The following is a 19,820-nucleotide window of genomic DNA, read 5'->3' as shown; positions in this document are numbered from 1 at the left end:
ACGGCTCTCAGACAAGACACCTGGCAGCAACCTTTGGACACTATGCCGGCCTGTCTCAGAGACCTGGAAGGGAGCTTCCAGAGGTTTCTTGTCTCAGGGATGGGGGCCCACTGGGCCTGGAAATTGCTGGAAGGTAGCTTTGCAGCAGAGGCACCATCCTATTGTGACTTAAATGGTTAAATCTTAAATGGTTTAACTTAAATCTCCGATGTGAGAGTTGGACTATAAAGAAAGCTGAGCGCCGAAGAATTGATGCTTTTGGATTGCGGTGTTGGAGAAGACTTTTGAGAGTCCCTTGGACTGCAAGGAGATCCAACCAGTCCATCCTAAAGGAGATCAGTCCTGGGTGTTCACTGAAAGGAAGGACTGATGCTGAAGCTGAAACTCCAATACTTTGGCCACCTGATGGGAAGAACTGACTCATCTGAAAAGACCCTGATGCTGGGAAAGATTGAAAGCGGGAGAAGGGGACAGAGGATGAGATGGTTGGATGGCATCACCGACTCGATGGACATGAGTTTGAGTGAACTCTGGGAATTGGTGATGGACAGGGAGGCCTGGCATGCTGCAGTCCATGGGGTCACAAAGAGTCGGACACAACTGAGCGACTGAACTGCCCTGTGGGGCAAACCTCAGGAGGCCAAGATGCTGGGGTGGACTGGGAGGGGCCTGCCAAGGCAGGTGAGGCCCGCCTTGCGCACTGGCGCCCCCTGCAGGCTGCTTGGCCCACCGGGTGGCAATGACTCCGGACACTCAACCGGTGGGCTGGAGCGGCCATGACTGGAGACCCCTCCCCGCAGGGAGCGTCTGCTCCTCACTGGTCAACCCACGGGTGGCGGTGGGCAATAACAGGCACCGTGTGTATGCCCCATATGTCTGCTTTTGATTAACAAAGAGGTGAAAGGGACCTATGAAATTACTTCTTCTCATCTCCCGATTTTATTGGCGAGGAAGCCACCGGGAAGGGTGGGAGGGCTGGCCTGCAGTCATCCAGCTAGAGAAGGGCAGGGCTGGAGTGAAAGCCCAGGAGGCTGCAGTCCAGGCACCTCCTGGACGGCACCTTCAAGTCCCCCATGTCTGAGCAGCGCCCCATCTTCTCTTCCCACCCCTAGACTGCACTCAAGTTTCCCAGAGTCTCTCCAGTCCTGGACCCGCACGCATGCAACCTCCATGAGCCCAGGGCACCCGCGGGGCGTGGGAGTAAAGAAGGCGGAGCCATGAGCCCTGCCTCGGGTGGGGAGACTGACCAGCCTCTGGACCACAGGAGGACACAGGCCCAGAGCCAGGCACGACGCCGGCTTCAGACTTCCTGTCTCCTGCTGTACCCCTCCAGGCAGGCCAGAAAAAAAATGTGCCTGGGGGAGGGGGGATGGGGCTTCTGCAGAGGAGGGTTGCTTTGTGAACCTGTCCAGCCCCAGGCATCACAGGTAGCCCTGCCTCTGGTTCCCTGCAGGCCGTAAGGCTGGAGGAAGGGGCAATACTGGCTTCCCTCATGGCTCAGAAGATAAAGAATCCACCTGCAAGGCAGAAGACCCAGGTTCAATCCCTGAGTCAGGAAGACCCCCTGGAGAAGGGATTGGCTACCCCCAGTATACTTGCCTGGAGAATTCCATGGACAGAGGAGCCTGGTGGGCTACAGTCCATGGAGTCGCGAAAGAGCTGGACACAACTGAGCGACTGACAAAAAATACGACGTCGCCAGTACTAAGTGCATGGGTATGAGTGGTTAAGTGCGTGGGCAGCATCTCTACACGGCTCTTGGAGGCAGCTTGGAGGCAGTGAGGGGCTGAGTGGGTCACTCCAGGTGGGCAGCTGGGACTTGACCTCTCCCACGAGGTACTGGACTGGTCCAGAAAGACAGGGTCTCTTGGCCTCGCGTGCCAGGCCCCACACTACCTGCCTCAGTGAAACCCTGACTTCTGGGGCCTCCCAGCAGCCTGGCCCGGGGCCCCAGATGCCGTGGCGCTCCCTGCCTCCGGTCTCAGATCGACTGGGGCCCAAAGCTGGCAGGGAGCTCCCTAATCTGAAGGTAGAAGCTTTAGTTCTGGATTAAAACAGCTTTGGCCTGAGATGGTGAGCAGCGAGTGCCAGCAAATGAATGGGCCACCGTGGTGACCGTGACCTGGCCTCACGGCCTGGCTGGGCAGCTTTACCCCAGGGCTCTCTGACACTTGCAGAGCCCCCTGCTGCTGCCCGGGCAGCCTTGGCCAGGCTGACAGTGCGCGACCGTCATCCCACCGCGCTCTCCTGCACAGTCATGCCCACTGCCCTCCACTTGGCTGTTCCCACACTCAAGCCTTTGCTTTGGCTCCTTCCTCCTACTTTCCTGGGTCCACCCAAATCCGGCCTCTCCTTTCATGCCACCTCCTCCAGGAAGTCTTCCCCAGGCACCAGCACTTAAAGGGCCTGCCCCCTCCTCTTGATTTTCCTAAATTGTTCTCTGGTTGACCTGGCCTTGCCCTTCCATCAGGCCTCTAAATATCTGATGGAGGCCAGAGGCTCCTGCTTTACTGGAGATTTAACAGAGCTAAGCACTCACACCCGCTAGGGCTTCAACACCAATCTCAGGACCTCCATGCGAGCTTTCGTTGTGGACGGATCCTGGGCTATCTGCACTGCTACAATCTGAACCCTAAACCACAGCATGACTTGGGGGCCCTGGGCTTGTGGAAGAAAGCCTGTGTGGGGCCTCTCCTAGGAACCTTGAACGAATGGGATTCATCAAGGGCAAAAGGAAAAACATGATTTTGTGAAATTCAGAAATTCCTGTTGGAGGAGGAGTCTCAAGAGGACACAGACAAAATGGGACGTGTGTCAGTGGATTTAAACAGTGATGATGTCTGTGGGATAAACTGGTGTTAGGGGGCAGGTATGATTACCCCCACTTAATGGACGAGTAGGTGGAGGGCAGCTAGGACTGACTGCGAGGTCTGCCCAAAGTCGTCAGCTGATGCACCAGAACCAGGGTCAGGAGGTAGGTGTTGGACTCTGGGCTTTGTCAACGATTCCTTATGCAACACGGCAGGACGTCATCAAGGGCAAGTTTCTGGGGCCTGCAGACTGAATTCCAGGTGACTCTGCTTCTAAGTCCACATCAGAGATACTATTCCAATCAGACTTTTTTCAACACCCAGAGTAATGCAGTGACTGTTGTCTGATGGGGTCAATGGGGAGTGTGGAGCTCCGATGTACATGCAGCTGCCCAGGAATGCACTGACTCCAATTATAGACAGATATTCCTAAGCTTTAGCTGGAGCCCAGCCATCCCTGAATACCACCCAAGCCCCGCTGTCGTTTGGCACTGCCCCGCTCGGCGGCCGAGCTGGACGGCAGTGCGTGGCAGCAGCGTGGCGGTCCTCTGGGACATTATTTGATCCGAGCTGCACTGTCAAGAGTGGGGTGATTTGGGAGTAAGGGGCTTCCTGAAGGGGATTAGCTGAACAGCCATCCCTGGCGAGCAGGGGCCCGGGGCACTACTCCTGGCTGGACATACCTGTCTCCATGTTTCCAAGTGACCTGAAGCTTCTTTCCCTCTGTGAACTGGGATCTCAAAGGCCACCCAAGGGTCAAGTGAAGCTGGTTTCCTGCAGGTCACAGCCTGCTCCCCCAAAGCGGGGCCTACCCTCTCCCCAGCACTGCCGGCTGGAACTGGGGTTGAGGATGGGCCAGGAAGGGGCTGGCACTGCTGTTCCTTGAAGACTCAGCATACTGGTTGGGAGGCAAAAGGGGATGGAGATTCTGGGTGTGCAGAGAGCCCCGATTCTGAACTTTGGGCTCCCAGGGCAGACTCCCTATGCTGATGGTTCTCAGGCTGATGATTTTCAGGCTGCAGCAAAAGCTCCAAGCTGGAAGGTGACCTCAAGGGGCCATACAGTCCAGCCCCTGCTTCCTGGCTGAGGGTCACACAACCTCTCTGGGACAGACATGCCACCCAACAGGGAAAGGTCCGGAGCAAGAAGAAACTAGGGGACTTCCCTGGTGACTCAGTGGTGGAGAATTCGTCTGCCAGTGCTGGAGACATGGGTTAGATCCCTGATCCCCGATCTGGGAAAACCCCAGACACAGCGAAGCCACTCAGCCCATGGGCCACGACTATTGAGCCTGTGCTCTAGAGCCCGGGAGCCGCAACTACTGAAGCCCACGAGCCCTAGAGCCTGCGTTCCGCAACAAAAGAAGCCGGAGCAATGAGAAGCCCGCCCCGCTCTCTGCAACTGGAGAAAAGCCCGAGCAGCAATGAAGACAGGCTGGATCAATCACATGATGCCAATCGGCTAAGGAGTAACTGAAGCATGGGTGAACCCCCACCTGCATCCTTGCATCACACTCTGCACCCCGGGACGCCTGGTGACCTCTGTCCACTTAAAGGGATCCCTTCTTTTATCTTCTAGTGGAGATGGAACCCAGCCACCCTGAAAGCAATGAGTTCAAGACAAGTGTGCCACCCTGGCTGACTGCTTAAAAAGTTTCCATCCCCCAACCCTCTCTGCTCCACCCCACACTCACTAACTTCCAATAAATCACTCTGCCTCATGCCAGGTGTCCAGAGGACAGCCAGGGCACATGGGTATGGGCAGAGAAAGCTAGGGAGAGGTGTCCTCAGCAGTGTGGACGGGGCATCCAGACAAGGGTCAGGGGCACAGAGGTGAGTCCTGTTCATCCTCCCCCAGGGGGCCAGAAGTCCCTGTGTTTGGTGCCCGCTTTGAAACCCAGGCCGTGCACCTTTGGCTGGGAAGCCTCCGTTCACAGATGCCCACTGATTTACCTGGGTGGCTCCTGGAGACTCTTGTGCCAGGCCTGGCAGAAGGAAGAGGGGTATATCTCCCACATCAGCCCACTGTCCCCCTGCTAGCAACTCCAGATTCCAGCTCCTGAGTGATGGGGGCAGTTCTGATGGGGACAAATGCTACTGTTCTGCCTACCTAGGGCTGGGAGCAGGTCCCTGGAGGAGAGGGAATGAGACCCGCCACAGCAGCTTGAATCTTTGAGGGGCAGGTCCGAATCAGTGTGTGCTTTCCTTATGAAAGAGACAAGCATGGTCACTTAAAACCCCTGGTCCTCTATGTACTGGATTTCCAAGCATGACACCCTATAACCCAGCATCCAGATCTTCCTAAAGCAGGGCTTTTGTTAACCTCCCTGGGCTTCTAGTCTCTCACCTATGATATGAATGGGTTGGATGGATAATCTATAGATCCTTCAGGTCTATACTATTCTATGATTTTTAATCTTAGGACCTCATGGCTCAACAGTGGCTCCCGAGTTCCACTTCATAAAGTCCAAAGCCTTCTGTTCCATCTTACAGACTTCCTCTGACTCTCCACTTAACACCCTGACCCTGGATTCCAAGTAAGGCAGTATTCTCACTGTCCTTTACTTGGGTCTTGGTTTATACATTCTCTCCATGAAAAACAGCCTTCTGGAACATAGTTAGCGAGTTTCTAAAAAGTTCTACGTAGAATTTTCACAGAATCCAGCAATTCCACGTCTAGATACACATACCCAAAATAACTGAAAGCAAGAACATAAACAGATACATGTATGTGACATGTTCATGGTGACATAATTCACAACAGCCCGAAGGTGAAACAACCCAAGGGGCCATCCGTGATGGATGAATGAACAGATAAATAAAATGTGGTCCATCCATACCATGGAATATTATCCAGCCACGAAAAGGAAGGGAAATCTGACACGAGCTACCCCATGAACGAATCTTGAAGCCATGATGCTAAGTGAGGTGAGCCAGACTCAAAAGGACCACTGTGTGGTTTCCACTTATACGCGTAAAGCACAGAGCTGAGAACCCACGGAGACAGAAGGGAGAGGGGGTGTAGGGGGCTGGGGGTGACTGTAAGGAGGTACAGGACTTCTGACTGGGACAATGAGAGGGTTCTGCGGGGGGCTGCTGGGAGTGCAGTGCAAAGCTGCGGTTGCACTTGACACATACACTTAAAAACGGTTAAGCTGGTGAATTTCACGTTGCAGGTATCTTATTACAAGAAAAAGCCAAACCAAAACACCAAGCCCCGCAAGACCTGCCCCCATCTCCTTAACCTCCCCTGTGAGTTCAGCTCTCCCAACGCGCCTTCCTCACTTCACTTGGGCTCGTGTCTTGGGCTGACCTCCTCGCTCTGCCAGCAAGTACAGGGAACATCGGTCTTCCTAGGGGCACTGAGGACCTTGGGTCTGGAGAAGGACCTTGGGCAATCACTCAGGATGACTTGCTTCTCTTTGAAAGAATGACCCTCTGTCCGCTCCCTGCCCAGGGGCCACCGCTCTCCATTCTGTGGGGGTTGGGAGCCTCCTCCCCAAGGGAGCCGGGGCCAGGATGGTTCGTGGTTACATAACCCACAGGGAGATTTGTTTCCATCGGCCCAGGCGGTGCCAGCTTTCCAGTGGCGGCCGCGGCAGGTAGAGGCGCCCTGTCTGGGCCGGGCAGGGCAGCGATGCGGCGATCTGGACGGCTTAGCATAGCTCAGATTCCCGGCGGCGGCTGGGGGCTGGCCGCTCACTGAGCTGCGGGGGAAGGAACTGCTGTCTCCTTGCTGGCCTGGCTCTGGGATGGAGCCGGGGAGGAGGAGCTGGGGGTGAGCTGCCAGCCGGCCAGGGGTGACCCTCTGGGGCCCAGGACACCCGAGCTGCCTTCTCCGATAACCCACTTATCTGCAGGGCCTGCCTCAGCGTGGCAGCCTCAGACAGGGGGAGTGCCCGGCCAAGTCCCATCAGGGGATTTAGCAGGGAAAACGAAGCCCGGGTCGGGGGTGAGGGAGTGCAGGGAAGAGAACACGGCCTGACAAGGGACACGGGTGATGGGGAAATGACTCCTGACCCCCGGAAAGCTCCTCGGCCCAGAGATAGGAGGGCGGGAGCAGGACCTCGGGTGTCCCAGCACCTGCCCACCAGGGCACCTTCATCCTGGGCAGAGGCTCCTGGAAGCTGGCTGAAACCTGCCATGGGGGTACTTGGTGGGGACCTCGCCTCTGAGACAAGAAAACCTCAACTGGCAGGCTGCTGTCCTTTCCTCTGCTTATTTTCAGATTTAAAAAAAAATCAAAATGCTTTTTTTTCCTGTTTGTATCACAGGCTGCCTCTGTCCCGCAGGGCATAACAAAGTTCTAGAAGGGAGCCTTAGATTTAGCCCTTTCAGAAGCCACTGTGCCCCTACCGAGTCAGAAAAACTGGCTTTGAGACACCCCAGCTGGATCCTTGAATAAAACTCAGACTTTGGGACAGTGCCCCTAATGACACAAACTAGGGGGAGATGAGAAGGGAGGGCGCATTTACAGAGATGACACACGTGTGGGCCCTGCTGAGTGGGCGGTATGCAGGAGGTGCTCAAGAAGTGCTTGTTGAGAGGAAGACGTGAGGATGGGAAGCAAGAAGGTAGAAGTTTACTCGTTGCAAAGTAAGTGTGGGCAACAAGGCTGGCTGGAGGCACAGCCGGCCCCTGTTCTGGTTCTGGTCTGGTGGGCGAAGAGCCTGGGTACCAGGCAGGTGCTGCTGTCCCCAGCAGGAGAGCTGTGCCCGCCACAGACTCTCATGCAGGTCAAGCTCCAAAGACAGGACATGGGAGGCCAGCTTGCCGGTGCCCACTGTTGGGCAAGGTGTGTGCTACCTCTGCCTGGCTGTGTAGGGCACCGACAACTCCCAGGGTGCCATCGGAACCACAGTTTTTAGAAAAAAGAGATGTTTTGTGGGCGGAAGGGAATGGCTAGCCACTCCAGTATTCTTGCCTGGAGAATTCCACGGACAGACGAGCCTGGCTGGCTGTAGTCCACGGGGTCGCAAAGAGTCAGACACGACTGAGCGATTAACACAATAACAAAGTCACCTTCCATGATTGACCCGCGGGGAGAGCGCTCGCATCGCCTGCTAGCCCTGCACGTTCTCCCTCCTGATTTCCTGCGACCGGAGGAGGGGCACTCGGGTGGGTACAGCCCAGGGCTTTGCTCAGGCTCTGGAATGCACAGAACAATGTGCTTCTCTCCCTGGGTATGCCTGGCTTGGGCCAACAGTAAAATTAGTTTACATGCCTGGAGTGCACGTCGGCTCAGCAGTGGGCGTGCAGGGGCGGGGCCGAGGAAGAGGGTGCGAGGGGAGAGCCCGCCACAGGAAGAACGGCTGTGTGCTTCATCTGGATAAAACAGACGGGGCCACGGCGGTGTTTCCTTGGATACCCTCAGCCCTCCATTGGCCTGGAAAACCCAGAGACTCGGACAGCATCGGAAATCCGGCGGGGTACCTTCTAGTAGCACAGATTTTGAAATCCCCACTAATAGCTTCAAGAGATGGATTCCTGATTTTCCCAACTTTCTGACCCTTATATCCTATTTAGGGGGGTGGTCTGGGAGTCCAGGGTCTTCCCTGGTGGCTCAGACAATAAAGAATCTGCCTGTAACGCAGGATACCCAGGTTTGATCCCTGGGTTGGGAAGATACCCTAGAGAAGGGAATGGCTACTTACTCCAGTATTCTTGCCTGGAGAATCCCACGGACAGAGGAGCCTGGCAAACTACAGTCCACGGGGTCGCAAAGAGTCGGGCACGACTGAGCGAGTAACATTTTCACAGGAGCCAAGAGCTTGGGGTGCTGGACTGATCGCCCCCATTCAGCCCCATGACTTGGTAGCCTCACTGAGTCACTGTCTTGTTCCTCACACATTGGGGATGGATCCTGCCCTGGAAGCCACCCTGGGGAGAGAATCTCCAGGTTCACATGCAGGAAAGTGCTCAGAAGAGCTGAGAAGCCCGTCTCGCACCAGAAGCTCTGGTACCTAAGGCTGATGGCCCTGTGCCTCCCTTCCCCAGGCACTTGCTGAGCATCCACTGTGTACAGGTCATGGTGCCAGGAGCCGGGGACCAAGCATCACACAGCCAGGATTCCTGCCATCGAGGAACTCAGATGGGAACTTACAACTCAACTTATAACTCTGGTTAGAACCCTAAGAATCAATGTTGGTCCTTCTCCCTCCATCCATAAAAGATTGGGATTGAGAACTCCACATTTTGGGAAAAGAGGAACAACTTTTGATATTTCTGAAACCTCAAGATAACCAGGAGAGAAGGAGGTTCCCTATTATGGAACAGAGCACTGCCTTTGCCCAAGCCAGCAAGCAAGGGACTAAGACCAGGAGGCAGAGATGGGAGAAACGGGGTATCAATGGGATGAATGGATCCCCTAAGTCCTGAAGATGCAGCTTGTATTTTGATTTACTGATGGGGCAGCCAGACCAGAAAATCTTGAGTGCCCCAGTTAAAATTACTCCCACAGACCCTTCAGAGGCCCCACAGAACCCCTGTCACCACTTGATTGAGTTTCTGTGTGTCAAAAGCCCCAAACGTGATGCTTAATGGTGACCCAGCCAGAAGCTCTGCAGAGCTTATCCATTTTCTAGCTCCAGGTCAGCTTTTTAAGAGGCTGTCTTCTAGAAGTTGCTGGCAGAGAGCAATTTATTTTGAAACCTGGTTACATGCCAGATTCTGATTTTGCATTGTCTTTTCACAACAGCCCTGCTGTGTTTACGACTTGGTGAGATGAGGTTTTTCTTTTTTTCTTTCCTTCAAAAAAAGGTATCGCCTCCTTCTGTTAGATGTGTTGTTGACAACGGTTGCTAGGGAGAGCGGGGTTCAGTTACAGACACACTGATGCCGGCTCTAATAATACTTTGCTCTGCATAGCTCAGATGCAGACACCTCTTGGCTAAACAGGGCACACACATTTCAACAGAGGAGGGCTTGAACTGATACTGCCCAAGCATATCTCAGCAAAGGAGCACTCTCTGAGCCCGAGCGGAAGGTCCAGGGTGGTGACGGGGCAGTGCTGGGTGGCGGGGGCTCAGGCCTCCAATTCCTGTCATTCCAAAGTCCCATAAAAAGAGGCTCGCTCATTCTTCACCTCGCAGTGACACCAGAGCCCCCCCACCCCCTCTTGGTACCACGATTCCTTGGTAAAGATCGGGGCGGAGTCCTGGTGACTTCCGTAGCCCAGGGGTTGTGGGTCGCCCACATTCTCCTGGGAGTCAGAATCCCACAGTGCACATCTCATGGGTGTGGGACCCTGCGATCAAGCAGAGTGGGAGCCGGGTGGGAAGGGGTGGGGCAAGGGACATGAATCACCTCCTTAGCTTTACTGATGGCTGAGCCTGGCAACCCCTTGGGGGTTGAAGAGGGAGGCCCTTTTCCTAAAACCCGTGATAGGTGCTTCGACAAACGTCTGAGGCCAAGAGAAAGGAAAAGGACCCAGAGGACGGAGCTGAGAGCAGAGAGAAAAGAGGCCCGCGGGAGGGGAGAGGCCGCCCCCACCTGGCTGACCCATGAGGGTGGAGGTTTCCCAGGAGGACCCTCGGAACAGCGAGGTGCAGGAGAGAGGTCTCCTGCGAGGGTCCAAGCCAGCCTCCTCGCTGCACAGAGGGGCACCCGAGGCGGGGCGAGGCGAAGGGATGCGCTTGCTTGCCAACGTCTCCTGCTTTTTGGAGCTCTCTCAGCAGCTCAGGCTTTGACTCCTTCTCATCACTCAGCAAATAGCCCAGTACCTGGGACCCATTTCTTGGCTGATTCATGGGGTGGTGGGCAGGGCCAACCGGTTCGTAAGTGACAACTGTGCGCAGACAGAGCATCTCTGGAGTTATCTTCCTAACGGGGGCGCTCCATCACTGCAGAATCAGCTGGGGAGTTCTTCAAGAAAGGATGCCCAGGCCCATCGCTGTGGAGTCTAACTGAGTCGGTCTGGGGGAGAACCCCCACGTTCGGTATGTTTTAAAAACGTCTTCCCCTAAGATGCTGAAGAAGAGCTAGGCTGAGAGACAGGGCCCTGAAGAAAACCTGGTGCCTGGAACTCCGTATTCCCAGCCTGGGTCCCCACTTCTGACATCACACCATTAAAAGACGTGTGTCAGTCGGGCCTGTGAACTTGACCCATCACTACAAACCGTCAGTCATCCAACATCTTAGTACTCAAAGTGTGGTCCTGGGCCAGCAGCAGCACCGCCGTCACCTGGGGGCTTGTTAGAAATGTAGCCTCTCAGGTTCTACCCAGATTTCCTGAATCAGAACCTCTATTTATAGACTCTCAAGTGGTTCGAACACAAATGCAAGTTTGAGAAGCACTGACGTGCATGCCTGGCACCTAACAGACATTTGAGAAACGCCTGTTTAATGAGCAGAATTTTATTTACCAGAACACTACTTAGAAAACAATCACACCTAAGGCAAAAAGACTCAGTTTAGATGTAAAAACTGAAGATGATTTCTGAGCCATGGGACTGGTGACAGGGGTCCCCTGGGACCCCAAGATCTCTGGCATTGTCAGGGCTCACGAGGGCGGTGCTTTTGGGTTCCCTGAGATGACAAAGCTGAGTTTGGCTGTGAGGGGTGAAAGGTCCTTTGACCCTTCCCTGTGTTCGCTCTCACTTCAGCTCTCCATGGGGGCTGCGTCCCAGCTTGGCAGGCAGCCCACACTCCGTGCCAACGTCCCCGACATCAGAGCCTGCCCGTCTCCTCTGGGGCTGCCAGCTCCCGCTGCCAAAGCCCAGACAGTGAAAGCGCTCGGCCAAGGAGGGCAAAACATCCAAAGACAGCTGCTGGGAGCTGTGTTCACAGGGCGCCTTGCAGCCTGTCCACTTTGTAGCCAGCATCACGCAGCCAGCATCACTAAGCCAGATCTCAGAACCTGGACACGGAGGGAGCGGTGAAACCTTACCACATGAAGGGCGTCTCAGGGGCGGTTGAACTGAACTGAGGGCTGGCTGGGGATCCAGAGACAGTGGACCCTGAGTGCGTGCAGCTGAGTATGAACCTCAGAGGGAGAAAGGCTTGGGGGGGGGGCGGTGCGGGGGTGGGGGGAAGGTGCTGGGGCCCAGGGAAGGGATACAAATCAGGTTTGCCATAAAATGAAAGCAGGTGAAAAGAGACACTCCTGTGGGTCACGAGAAAAGTGGGGTTTGATGAGTTACGCCCCCTGCTCTCTTTTCTTGAGCCTTGTGGGTCTGGGGTGGTGAATGGCCATGAATGATGCTACCTGGAAAGCCTACTCCAACCGAGCAGTTCCTCAGCAGCAGAGAAGCAGGGCCCACGAGGCCAGGCCTCATAATGGGGGGTGTGCCAGGAGTCCAGCACACCCAGCCCACCTTCCGTGGGGGCCAAGGGGCCTTGAACAATGACCCAGGAGGCCTGAGGGTCCAGCCCCAGCCCTCTGGTTACACACTTCAAGGAGCTCCCTCTTACACTTAAGCCGAGGCTGCAAGGGATGAAGGGGGCAGTGGGGGCCAAGGGGACACTGTGATCCTGCTGGCCTAAGATAGTCCACTTCTCCGGGGACAGAGAGGTGGGGAGTAGGGGGCCAAAGGGCTCTGTTGAGGCTGAGCATGTCCCAGCGCGGATGCTCTGCCGGACACTGTGAGCAAGGCCGCTCTAACCGCGGGTCACTGGAAGAGAAGCCTGACCTGGGCAGGATCTCAGGTGACCCCTGCGGCCAGCTGCCCTGCCTGGCTGGACGCCTCTCATCCCACGCCCTGCGTGTGTGTGTCCACCGCGGGCGCCGGCTGGTTACGCAGAGCTGGCAGCCACCGTCAGAAGTCTTGCCCTGTCCTGGCCCTTCTCTTCACAAAAGCCAAGGCCAAAGGTCGATCTGTCCCTGACCACCCCCCCACCCCGCCCCCTCCAGGCCTGGCCGTACGTGGCAGACAGGCTGCTCCCTACCATCACCCTCCACACTCTCCCAGGACATTCCGGCCCACGAGGAACATGCCCGACGTGCAAATCCCTCAGGTAATGCGGGAATTCGTCACCGGGGAGCGTGGGCGATCCAGGAATGGGAACCTGATCAGGGCTGCGAGCTGGACAGAAGCAGCCCGGGCTGGCCAGCACGGCTCAGGTTGCAGTGAGCAGTCGCCCTGGGAAGACGGGAGGGCAGCGGGATGGAGCCCACGGGCAGCCTTCGGAGGGGGCTCCTCCCTCACTGTTCCTGGGGAAGGGACGGCAGAGACTGAAAAATCAGGTGGCTAAGACCAGGGTGACCACATGTCCTGGTCGACACCGGGGGGTCTAGGCCTGATGACGAATACAGCCCCTGACTCTCAGAAATGTCACGGTTCGGATGATCTATTACACGGTCACTCACCATCCTTAAGAAAGACCTGCAGGTGTTTCTTCCGGCTCTGTAATCCTACTTCCGGAACTTCCAAGCTCCTGTTTTACCCTACCTGGGCTGAAACTCAATGCATATCTCAACCCGTCTAAGGTACAGAGGAGGAGCAGAGATGACTTTTTCCCCAGCCGAGAGTCTCCAAGGACAGTCCCAGGCCTGGCACGGCCGCCATCCTATGCCACCTGCTGCCTCTCCACGATGCCACCAGTGCTGGGACCGGTTCCCTTGTGACCATGGTGAAGAGAGACAGGCTTCAGCTCCCCACCTGGGAGATCACACAGCCCTGCACTCAGTTTAAGGGCCCACGCCCATTACACACCCCAGTAAAACCATCGCTGGACATCGGCACCCACAAAGGAAGGAAGGGGAGGGGAAGGAGTAAGCTCTCCGGGTAGAGGGGATTGGAGTGGGGAGGCACCAAGAAACGAGACGGCCTTTGACCTCTCTGCCCCAGAAGAGGTTTCAAGCCCAGCGCGTCAGCAGACAGACTGCAGCTTCGCAACTCAAAGCCCTTTTGCTCTATGCCTTTTGCTGAGACCTATCTCAGCACCACCTACAAGCAGCGTGTCACCTGCAGGGCCTGGGGGTGGTCCTGGGGAGGGGGGAGGAGGAGAAGGAAAAGAAAAGTCCACGGCACGTTCCGCTGGAACACGGAGAGGTCAAAGCACAGAACGGGTCTAAGACAAGAGGCAGCCCTCTTATCATGGAAATAGAGGGGAAGGCTGGTTACGCAGGAAGCACCTATAAAATTATATTGGCCCACCGTAACCATGGAGCCCTCACACAAACACACGCAAATCTGGCCACTCATCTCTTGCCCTCTGAGTGCCTTTTTATTTTCTATAATTAATCGGGCAAGGGTGGAACTCGGGAGCAGCCCAACCGTGGTCAGAATCCGCAGCCCTCTCTCCGGAGCCGGCCCACGGCGGGCGGGGCGGGAGGCGCAGCTGTCGCCCCGTTACCTGCAGCATGTTGAGCAGCAGGCTGCGGAACTTGGTCCCCTCCACCATGAAGAGCGCCATCTTGTCGCAGAGCTTGGCGGCCGTGAAGGCGAAGCTGCGGTCGGACACGGCCTTCTGGTAGATGGTGCGTACGATCTCCCCCAGCATCTCCTCCGAGTTGGTGGAGTTCTGGGCCTCCTCCATGAAGGTGGTGAGCTTGGCGTCCACGTCGGTGCTGTTGTTCCGCATGCTGTTCAGAATCTCGATCAGCTTGTCCATCTTGTTCTGCTGAGGGCTGGTGGTCTCCACGGCCACTTCATCCTGGTGGGGGGTGGGGGGAGGCGTAGGGGACAAATCGAGCGGTGTCTGAGTGGGGCCCGGGTTTCCGCCGAGGGTTTCCAGGCTTCCATGCAGGGAGGACTGACACACTCAGAAAGGACCCGTGTCACTTCTAGAACCGGCGGTCTGATCCCCTTGGGACCCGACCTCCACCAAGGACCCTCGGGCCCCAGGTTCCCTGTTCCCCTTCTGCTCGGCCCCTGTGACCCCTGGGTGGACCCTTTTTTTGTGAGCTCTAGCTCTTAACCAGGTTTCTCATACACATTGGCTTGCTTTGTTGGATCTACCTGTCCATCAGATGTCTCAATGTAGAAATGATTTAATGGGGCTTATTAAAGAAGATATAAACTAACAGATAAGAAATTGGGCCAAGAGAAAACATGGGTAGGAAGAGTAGGTCAGGAAGGAGGTGGCATCCCAAATGCCTGCTGTGTTGGTTAAAGGTGCCCACAGAGTGGCTACATCTAGTCCTCCAGACTCTTGGCTCTGGACTCACGATGGACTTCAGCCCGAGGACTGTCATGCTCTCTGGGTACAGGGAGCCCTGTGACATGGCCTTGGCATTGTGTGCTGGCTTTTTACAACAAGTACTGCACACTAAGGAATCCTCCGAAGTGCCGCAGAAACAACTGGCGCTTCTCGGAGGGAAATTTCAGAGGAAAAACCCTACACCCACTAGAGGTTTCACTACAACTAGGACCAAACCTGCGCTGCAGGAGGAAGAAAATGGATCTGACAGTCTCAGAAGTATGTACTCAAACACAGGAGACTGGTGGCCACAAGTGATGGACTTAACTGCTGGGATGAAACCAGGGTTGAAGGGCAGGGTCAGGGACACAGAGGGGGGCCCACGTTTGCCATTCTGTCATCAACAGAAGAATCCTGGGCGGGAGGCTCAGCCCGGGGCTCTCGAACCTAGTCTGTCTCTAGTGGGATGGCTCTGGGAACTGGCTTCACTCCCTGGGCTTCAGTTTCCTCCCAGATACATGAGGAGGTTAGATTAGATGGTCTATATAGCTTTCTTTGAGTCCTGCCATTGCCTGAGCCCACGTCCTCCTGATCCAGGAGTTCAGGAGGCTGGACCTGAGGGGAGTCTTTGCAGCTGAAATACGGGCATCAGGGATCTACCTTATCCGTTCTATCTCTCTCTTCCTGCCCCATCCCAACCACGGGCAGGAATAGTGGTCAGTATGTAGAATAATCACCCACAAGGGTCTTCTGACAGGTTATGACATTTGACCTTCAGTCCGTCTACAAGGCGGCATTACACCACGGTGCGACACCCATTTTACAGATGGGTACACTGGGGCCACAGAGAGGCGAGGTGGCTTGCCCAAGGCCACCTAGCCAATCAAAGGCAGAGTGAGGACCCAGCTGGTTTGCTTGACTCTAAAGCCTGTGTTGTTTCACTCTGTGGCACCACAGCTGCATTTAGCAGAACCGAAGAGAACTTAGCAATTCTCTTTCTGGCTGGACTGAAGCAATCTGTCCAGGAAACTTTTCAGGCAGAGACCACACACGGAGTACACTTGAGAACCTCTCCAGGCTCCTACCTTTGGGACGTAAGGAAATGAAGGATGCTTTTCTCTAGGACCTCACAGCACCTGCCCTGTGGGGAGTATGGGTGGGCACTTGGGGCTGTAAGGGACACCAGGAGCAGCATGTCAGCTTCAGGAATTGAGCGGGGAAGAGGTCTGACCTGCCTTGTCCTGATTGGGCGTGGACCTGGCCCTCGGAGGTGAAAGTTGGAGGAGAGAAGGCAGGAGAGAGAGGCTGGGGAGAAGCCTGAAACTTCGAGCTCCGCAGAAGCCCCACAAGGAGGACTCCATGTAGCCTCCCCACGCCTGGGAAAGCTGGAGGCAAGCTGGCCTTTCCTGGGAACACTTCTTCTCCAAGGTGACCTTACTTGCACCCGTGGCTGGGGATGGGGAGCTAGAGTGAGCAGAGTGGACCTAACGCTGCCAGGGACAGAGCCCCAGCTCTCCTCTGGAGGCTCGGGGCATCTCTTCCTGAATGTGTGAACCAGGCTCTGGAGGCCAGGCCCAGCAGTAGGGTGAGGAATGAGATGCTCATTCCAAATTTAAGGAGGCCCTCCTTCTCAGGGCTATGCCTGTGCAGGATGGCCACCTGAGCAATGTGAGAGTGAGTGCCTCCTTAAATCTTGCCCCCGTCCCATCCCTGCTGCTGGTTGGTGGGGGAGGGGAGTGGCAAGGCTGATGTCAGCCTGCTGCACTCTGTCCAACTCACCTTTGCTCTCCCCTGGCAGGGAGCACAGCCTGCCTGGTACTCATCTTGGGGAGAAGCATTCTTATCTCATAGGCTCTGTGTTTTCCCCAGATGCCCTTTAGCACTGACAGGGCGGCATCTGCCCCCAGATAATGCTGGTGGGGGACACCAGGCCTTCTCTGCTGCCCTCCCATCACCTGGAGGCACACGCCTCTTCCCCCACCCTCCCTTCTCAGGCTGGGGGCTGGTACCAGGTGTCCAGCTGAGCCTCCTGGAGGGTGGAACGTGCTGTGCTGGAGGGAGTCCGCATGCAGAGCTGGCCACAGGTCTGCCTTCTGGAGACCAGGGGTCTCTTGGGCAGAGAGCAGGTGCGGGTCTCTGCCTGCACCCGGCTCCCCAGGCCCCCACCCCCAAGCCCTCCGCCCAGGTGCCTACCTCGTGCTGTCCTCCCTGGTACAAGAGAACAAGGAAAATTCAATTACCGGTACCTTTTCTTTCAGCCTTCGCCGCAGCCTGTCTTTGGAAGACTGGAGCAGGGTAATTTTGGGGCGCTCCCCGCCGCGCTCGGGAATAATACTGTCTTTAAGCTTTATCTCGGCCTCTGGACACCCCGGCTGCAGCAGGGTGAGCCTCTCGGAAGCTGCTGGGGCCAGGGCATCGGGGCTGCGAGGGGACTCGAGGCCGCCATGCCCAGCGTCCCCCAGGGCATCCTCGAGTCTGGGGCTCTCTGTGGGCACGGTCTCTTTGGCGTTGCGGTGGGCACCTGCCCTCCCCTTGTCGCTGGAAGGATGCTCCGTGTTGCTGTGGTGCCAGCGCCGGTTCTGGCTGTAGCCGTGGTGGCTGGACCTCCCTGAGGGGTGGGGCGCCGAGCCCCCCTGGTAGGATTTCTGGTGGTCCCTATTGTGTTTGGCACTGCCCGGTGGGTGGTCACCGTGCTGCTGGGGCTTGTTCCCTCCTGGGGGTCTCTGCTGCCGCCTGCCAAACAAAGGGGAAAGACAAGAGAGGGTCACTGGGGCCGCTGGCCAGGGTCCCTATGTCCAAATACCTGCAGAGGAATTGATTTCTTCATTCCCTCAGTACTCTCACTGAAGGCCTCCTATGCACCAGGCTCTGCAAAGGGGCCTGGGGTTACAGGAGAGAATATGACAGATAGGTCCCTATGATCACTCAGGATTTAAGTCAACTCTTGACTTAAAATCAGTATTTTATTTCCTTATTAGAATATGCATTAATACATGTGTAGGAAACAAATTTAAAGTGATACAATTAGAGTATACAGTGAACCCTCCTGACTGTCCCCAGACACCCAGTATGTTTCTTGAAGCAACCATTCCCATTTTCTGAACGCATTCTATGCTTGTTCCAGTAAAGATGTGTACACAGAACTACACTGGACAGTGAAAGTGAGTCGCTCAGTTGTGTCCGACTATACAGTCCATGGAATTCTCCAGGCCAGAACACCAGAGTGAGTTGCCTTTCCCTTTTCCAGGGGATCTTCCCAACCCAGGGATCGAACCCAGGTCTCCCGCCTCACAGGTGGATTCTTTACCAGCTGAACCACAAGAGAAGCATCAGATAACAAGCATTCTATTAATGACGTTTTAACCATCATGGCCTGTGAACAGTTATACCATTTGTTAAACAACCTTTCTTTAGGTACACTGACATTTTCACCCCCAACCCACAAACAAAATATGCTATAAGAAGACTTCCCTGGTGGTCTAGTGGTTAAGAATCTGCCTGCCAATGCAGGGAACACAGGTTCAATCCCTGTTCCAGGAAGATCCTACGTGTCACGGAGCAGCTAAGCCTGTGCACCACAGTCGTGAGCCTGTGAGCTTAAACTACTGAAGCCTGAATGCCCTTGTGAGCTCTGCGACAAGGGAAGCCACCGGCATGAGAACCCTGTGCAACTAGAGAGCAGCCATCGCCCCGACCACCGCAACTAGAGGAAGTCTGTGCAGCAACAAAGACCCAAACGAAGCCAAACATAAATAAATAAACAATTTTTAAAAATGCTATAAGAAATTATTACAGGCTGAACTGTGTTCCCTCCAAATTCGTATGTTGAGGCCTCAACCCCTGGGACCTCAGAATGTGACTGCATTTGGAGTGAGCGCCTTTAAAGATGTGATTAAGTTAAAATGGAGCTGTTAGGGTGGGCCTCAATCTGCTGCTATCACGTTATGGGAGCCCGAGCCTTGGGCTACAGACGTGATATTTAACATGATAGTTTTCGGCAAACAGGCTCACTGATTTACTTGACGCTTTCAAAGAAGAGAGTCTGGTCCTTGAGTAAGTGAAAGGCACTCAGTCGTGTCCGACTCTTTGCAACCCTATGGACTATACAGTCCATGGAATTCTCTAGGCCAGAATACTGGAATGGGTAGCCTTTTCCTTCTCCAGGGGATCTTCCCAACCCAGGGATCGAACCCAGGTCTCTCGCATTGCAGGCAGATTCTTTACCAGCTGAGCCATAAGGGAAGCCCAAGAATACTGGAGTGGGTAGCCTATCTTTTCTCCAATGGATCTTTCCGACCCAGGAATCGAACTGGGGTCTCCTGCATTGCAGGCAGATTCTTTACCAGCTGAGCTGTCAGGGAAGCCAGAGATTCTCATACAGAACAAATCTGGGCTGTGCATCATGGGACAAACCCCAAATGTTTTGATCTGCAGACTAAAAGACAGCAAGGGGGTGGGGGGTATCCTGGGGACCCTTTAGTCTTGCACCAAAGGGCTGCTTCCATCACTGAAGTGCTCCTGCATCCCACCTGTTTTGCCCTAATGGTGTTTTCCATGTCATAACCTTATTTGAAGTGCAGCTGGAGAACAGGATAAACATGAGCCTCTCAAACTTGTAAAGTGAGTGAAGAAAGTTTATGGAGAGAAGCTCCACATTCTAGCAAATGAGGCTCCCAACCCGTTCTGTGATCCATCTCTTTGCCCAATACAACAGACCTTCACTGCACTGCATTTTATGAACAAACTGTGTTTACTTGCTCTAAAATTATTATTACTTATATAAACTCAATTTTGATGTTCACTTGATAATTTTGTATCTCTGAAAATTTGGGGGTATCCTGGGTTTGGGGTTAAATGGATCATTTTCCCATTAAAATTAATGAAATTTTTTTCACTGAAAAGCTTTTCCCTTCTACCGGTATCAAATGTT

At 55.0% G+C, this 19,820-nt stretch overlaps 1 protein-coding gene across 6 annotated transcripts in view; it reads right to left on the bottom strand.

Annotated features, from left to right (window-relative positions):
* Nucleotides 1–19,820, bottom strand: part of CTIF (cap binding complex dependent translation initiation factor) — a 323,017-nt gene that overhangs the window by 85,395 nt on the left and 217,802 nt on the right. For 5 of the 6 annotated variants that reach the window (XM_070361994.1, XM_070361995.1, XM_070361999.1 and 2 more), the window contains exons 8-9: nucleotides 17,131–17,623; nucleotides 14,105–14,404 (exon numbers count right to left, since the gene is read on the bottom strand). In XM_070361994.1, the coding sequence (XP_070218095.1) occupies nucleotides 14,105–14,404; nucleotides 17,131–17,623 (793 nt within the window). The remainder of the gene's footprint in view (nucleotides 1–14,104; nucleotides 14,405–17,130; nucleotides 17,624–19,820) is intronic. The other variant, XM_070362000.1, reaches the window with a different exon arrangement.

Source organism: Bos mutus, chromosome 24 (assembly GCF_027580195.1).
Source record: "Bos mutus isolate GX-2022 chromosome 24, NWIPB_WYAK_1.1, whole genome shotgun sequence".
In the NCBI taxonomy this organism is placed as follows: domain Eukaryota; kingdom Metazoa; phylum Chordata; class Mammalia; order Artiodactyla; family Bovidae; genus Bos; species Bos mutus.
Note: the sequence above shows the minus strand (reverse complement) of the source record. Positions and strands in the feature narration are given on the sequence as shown.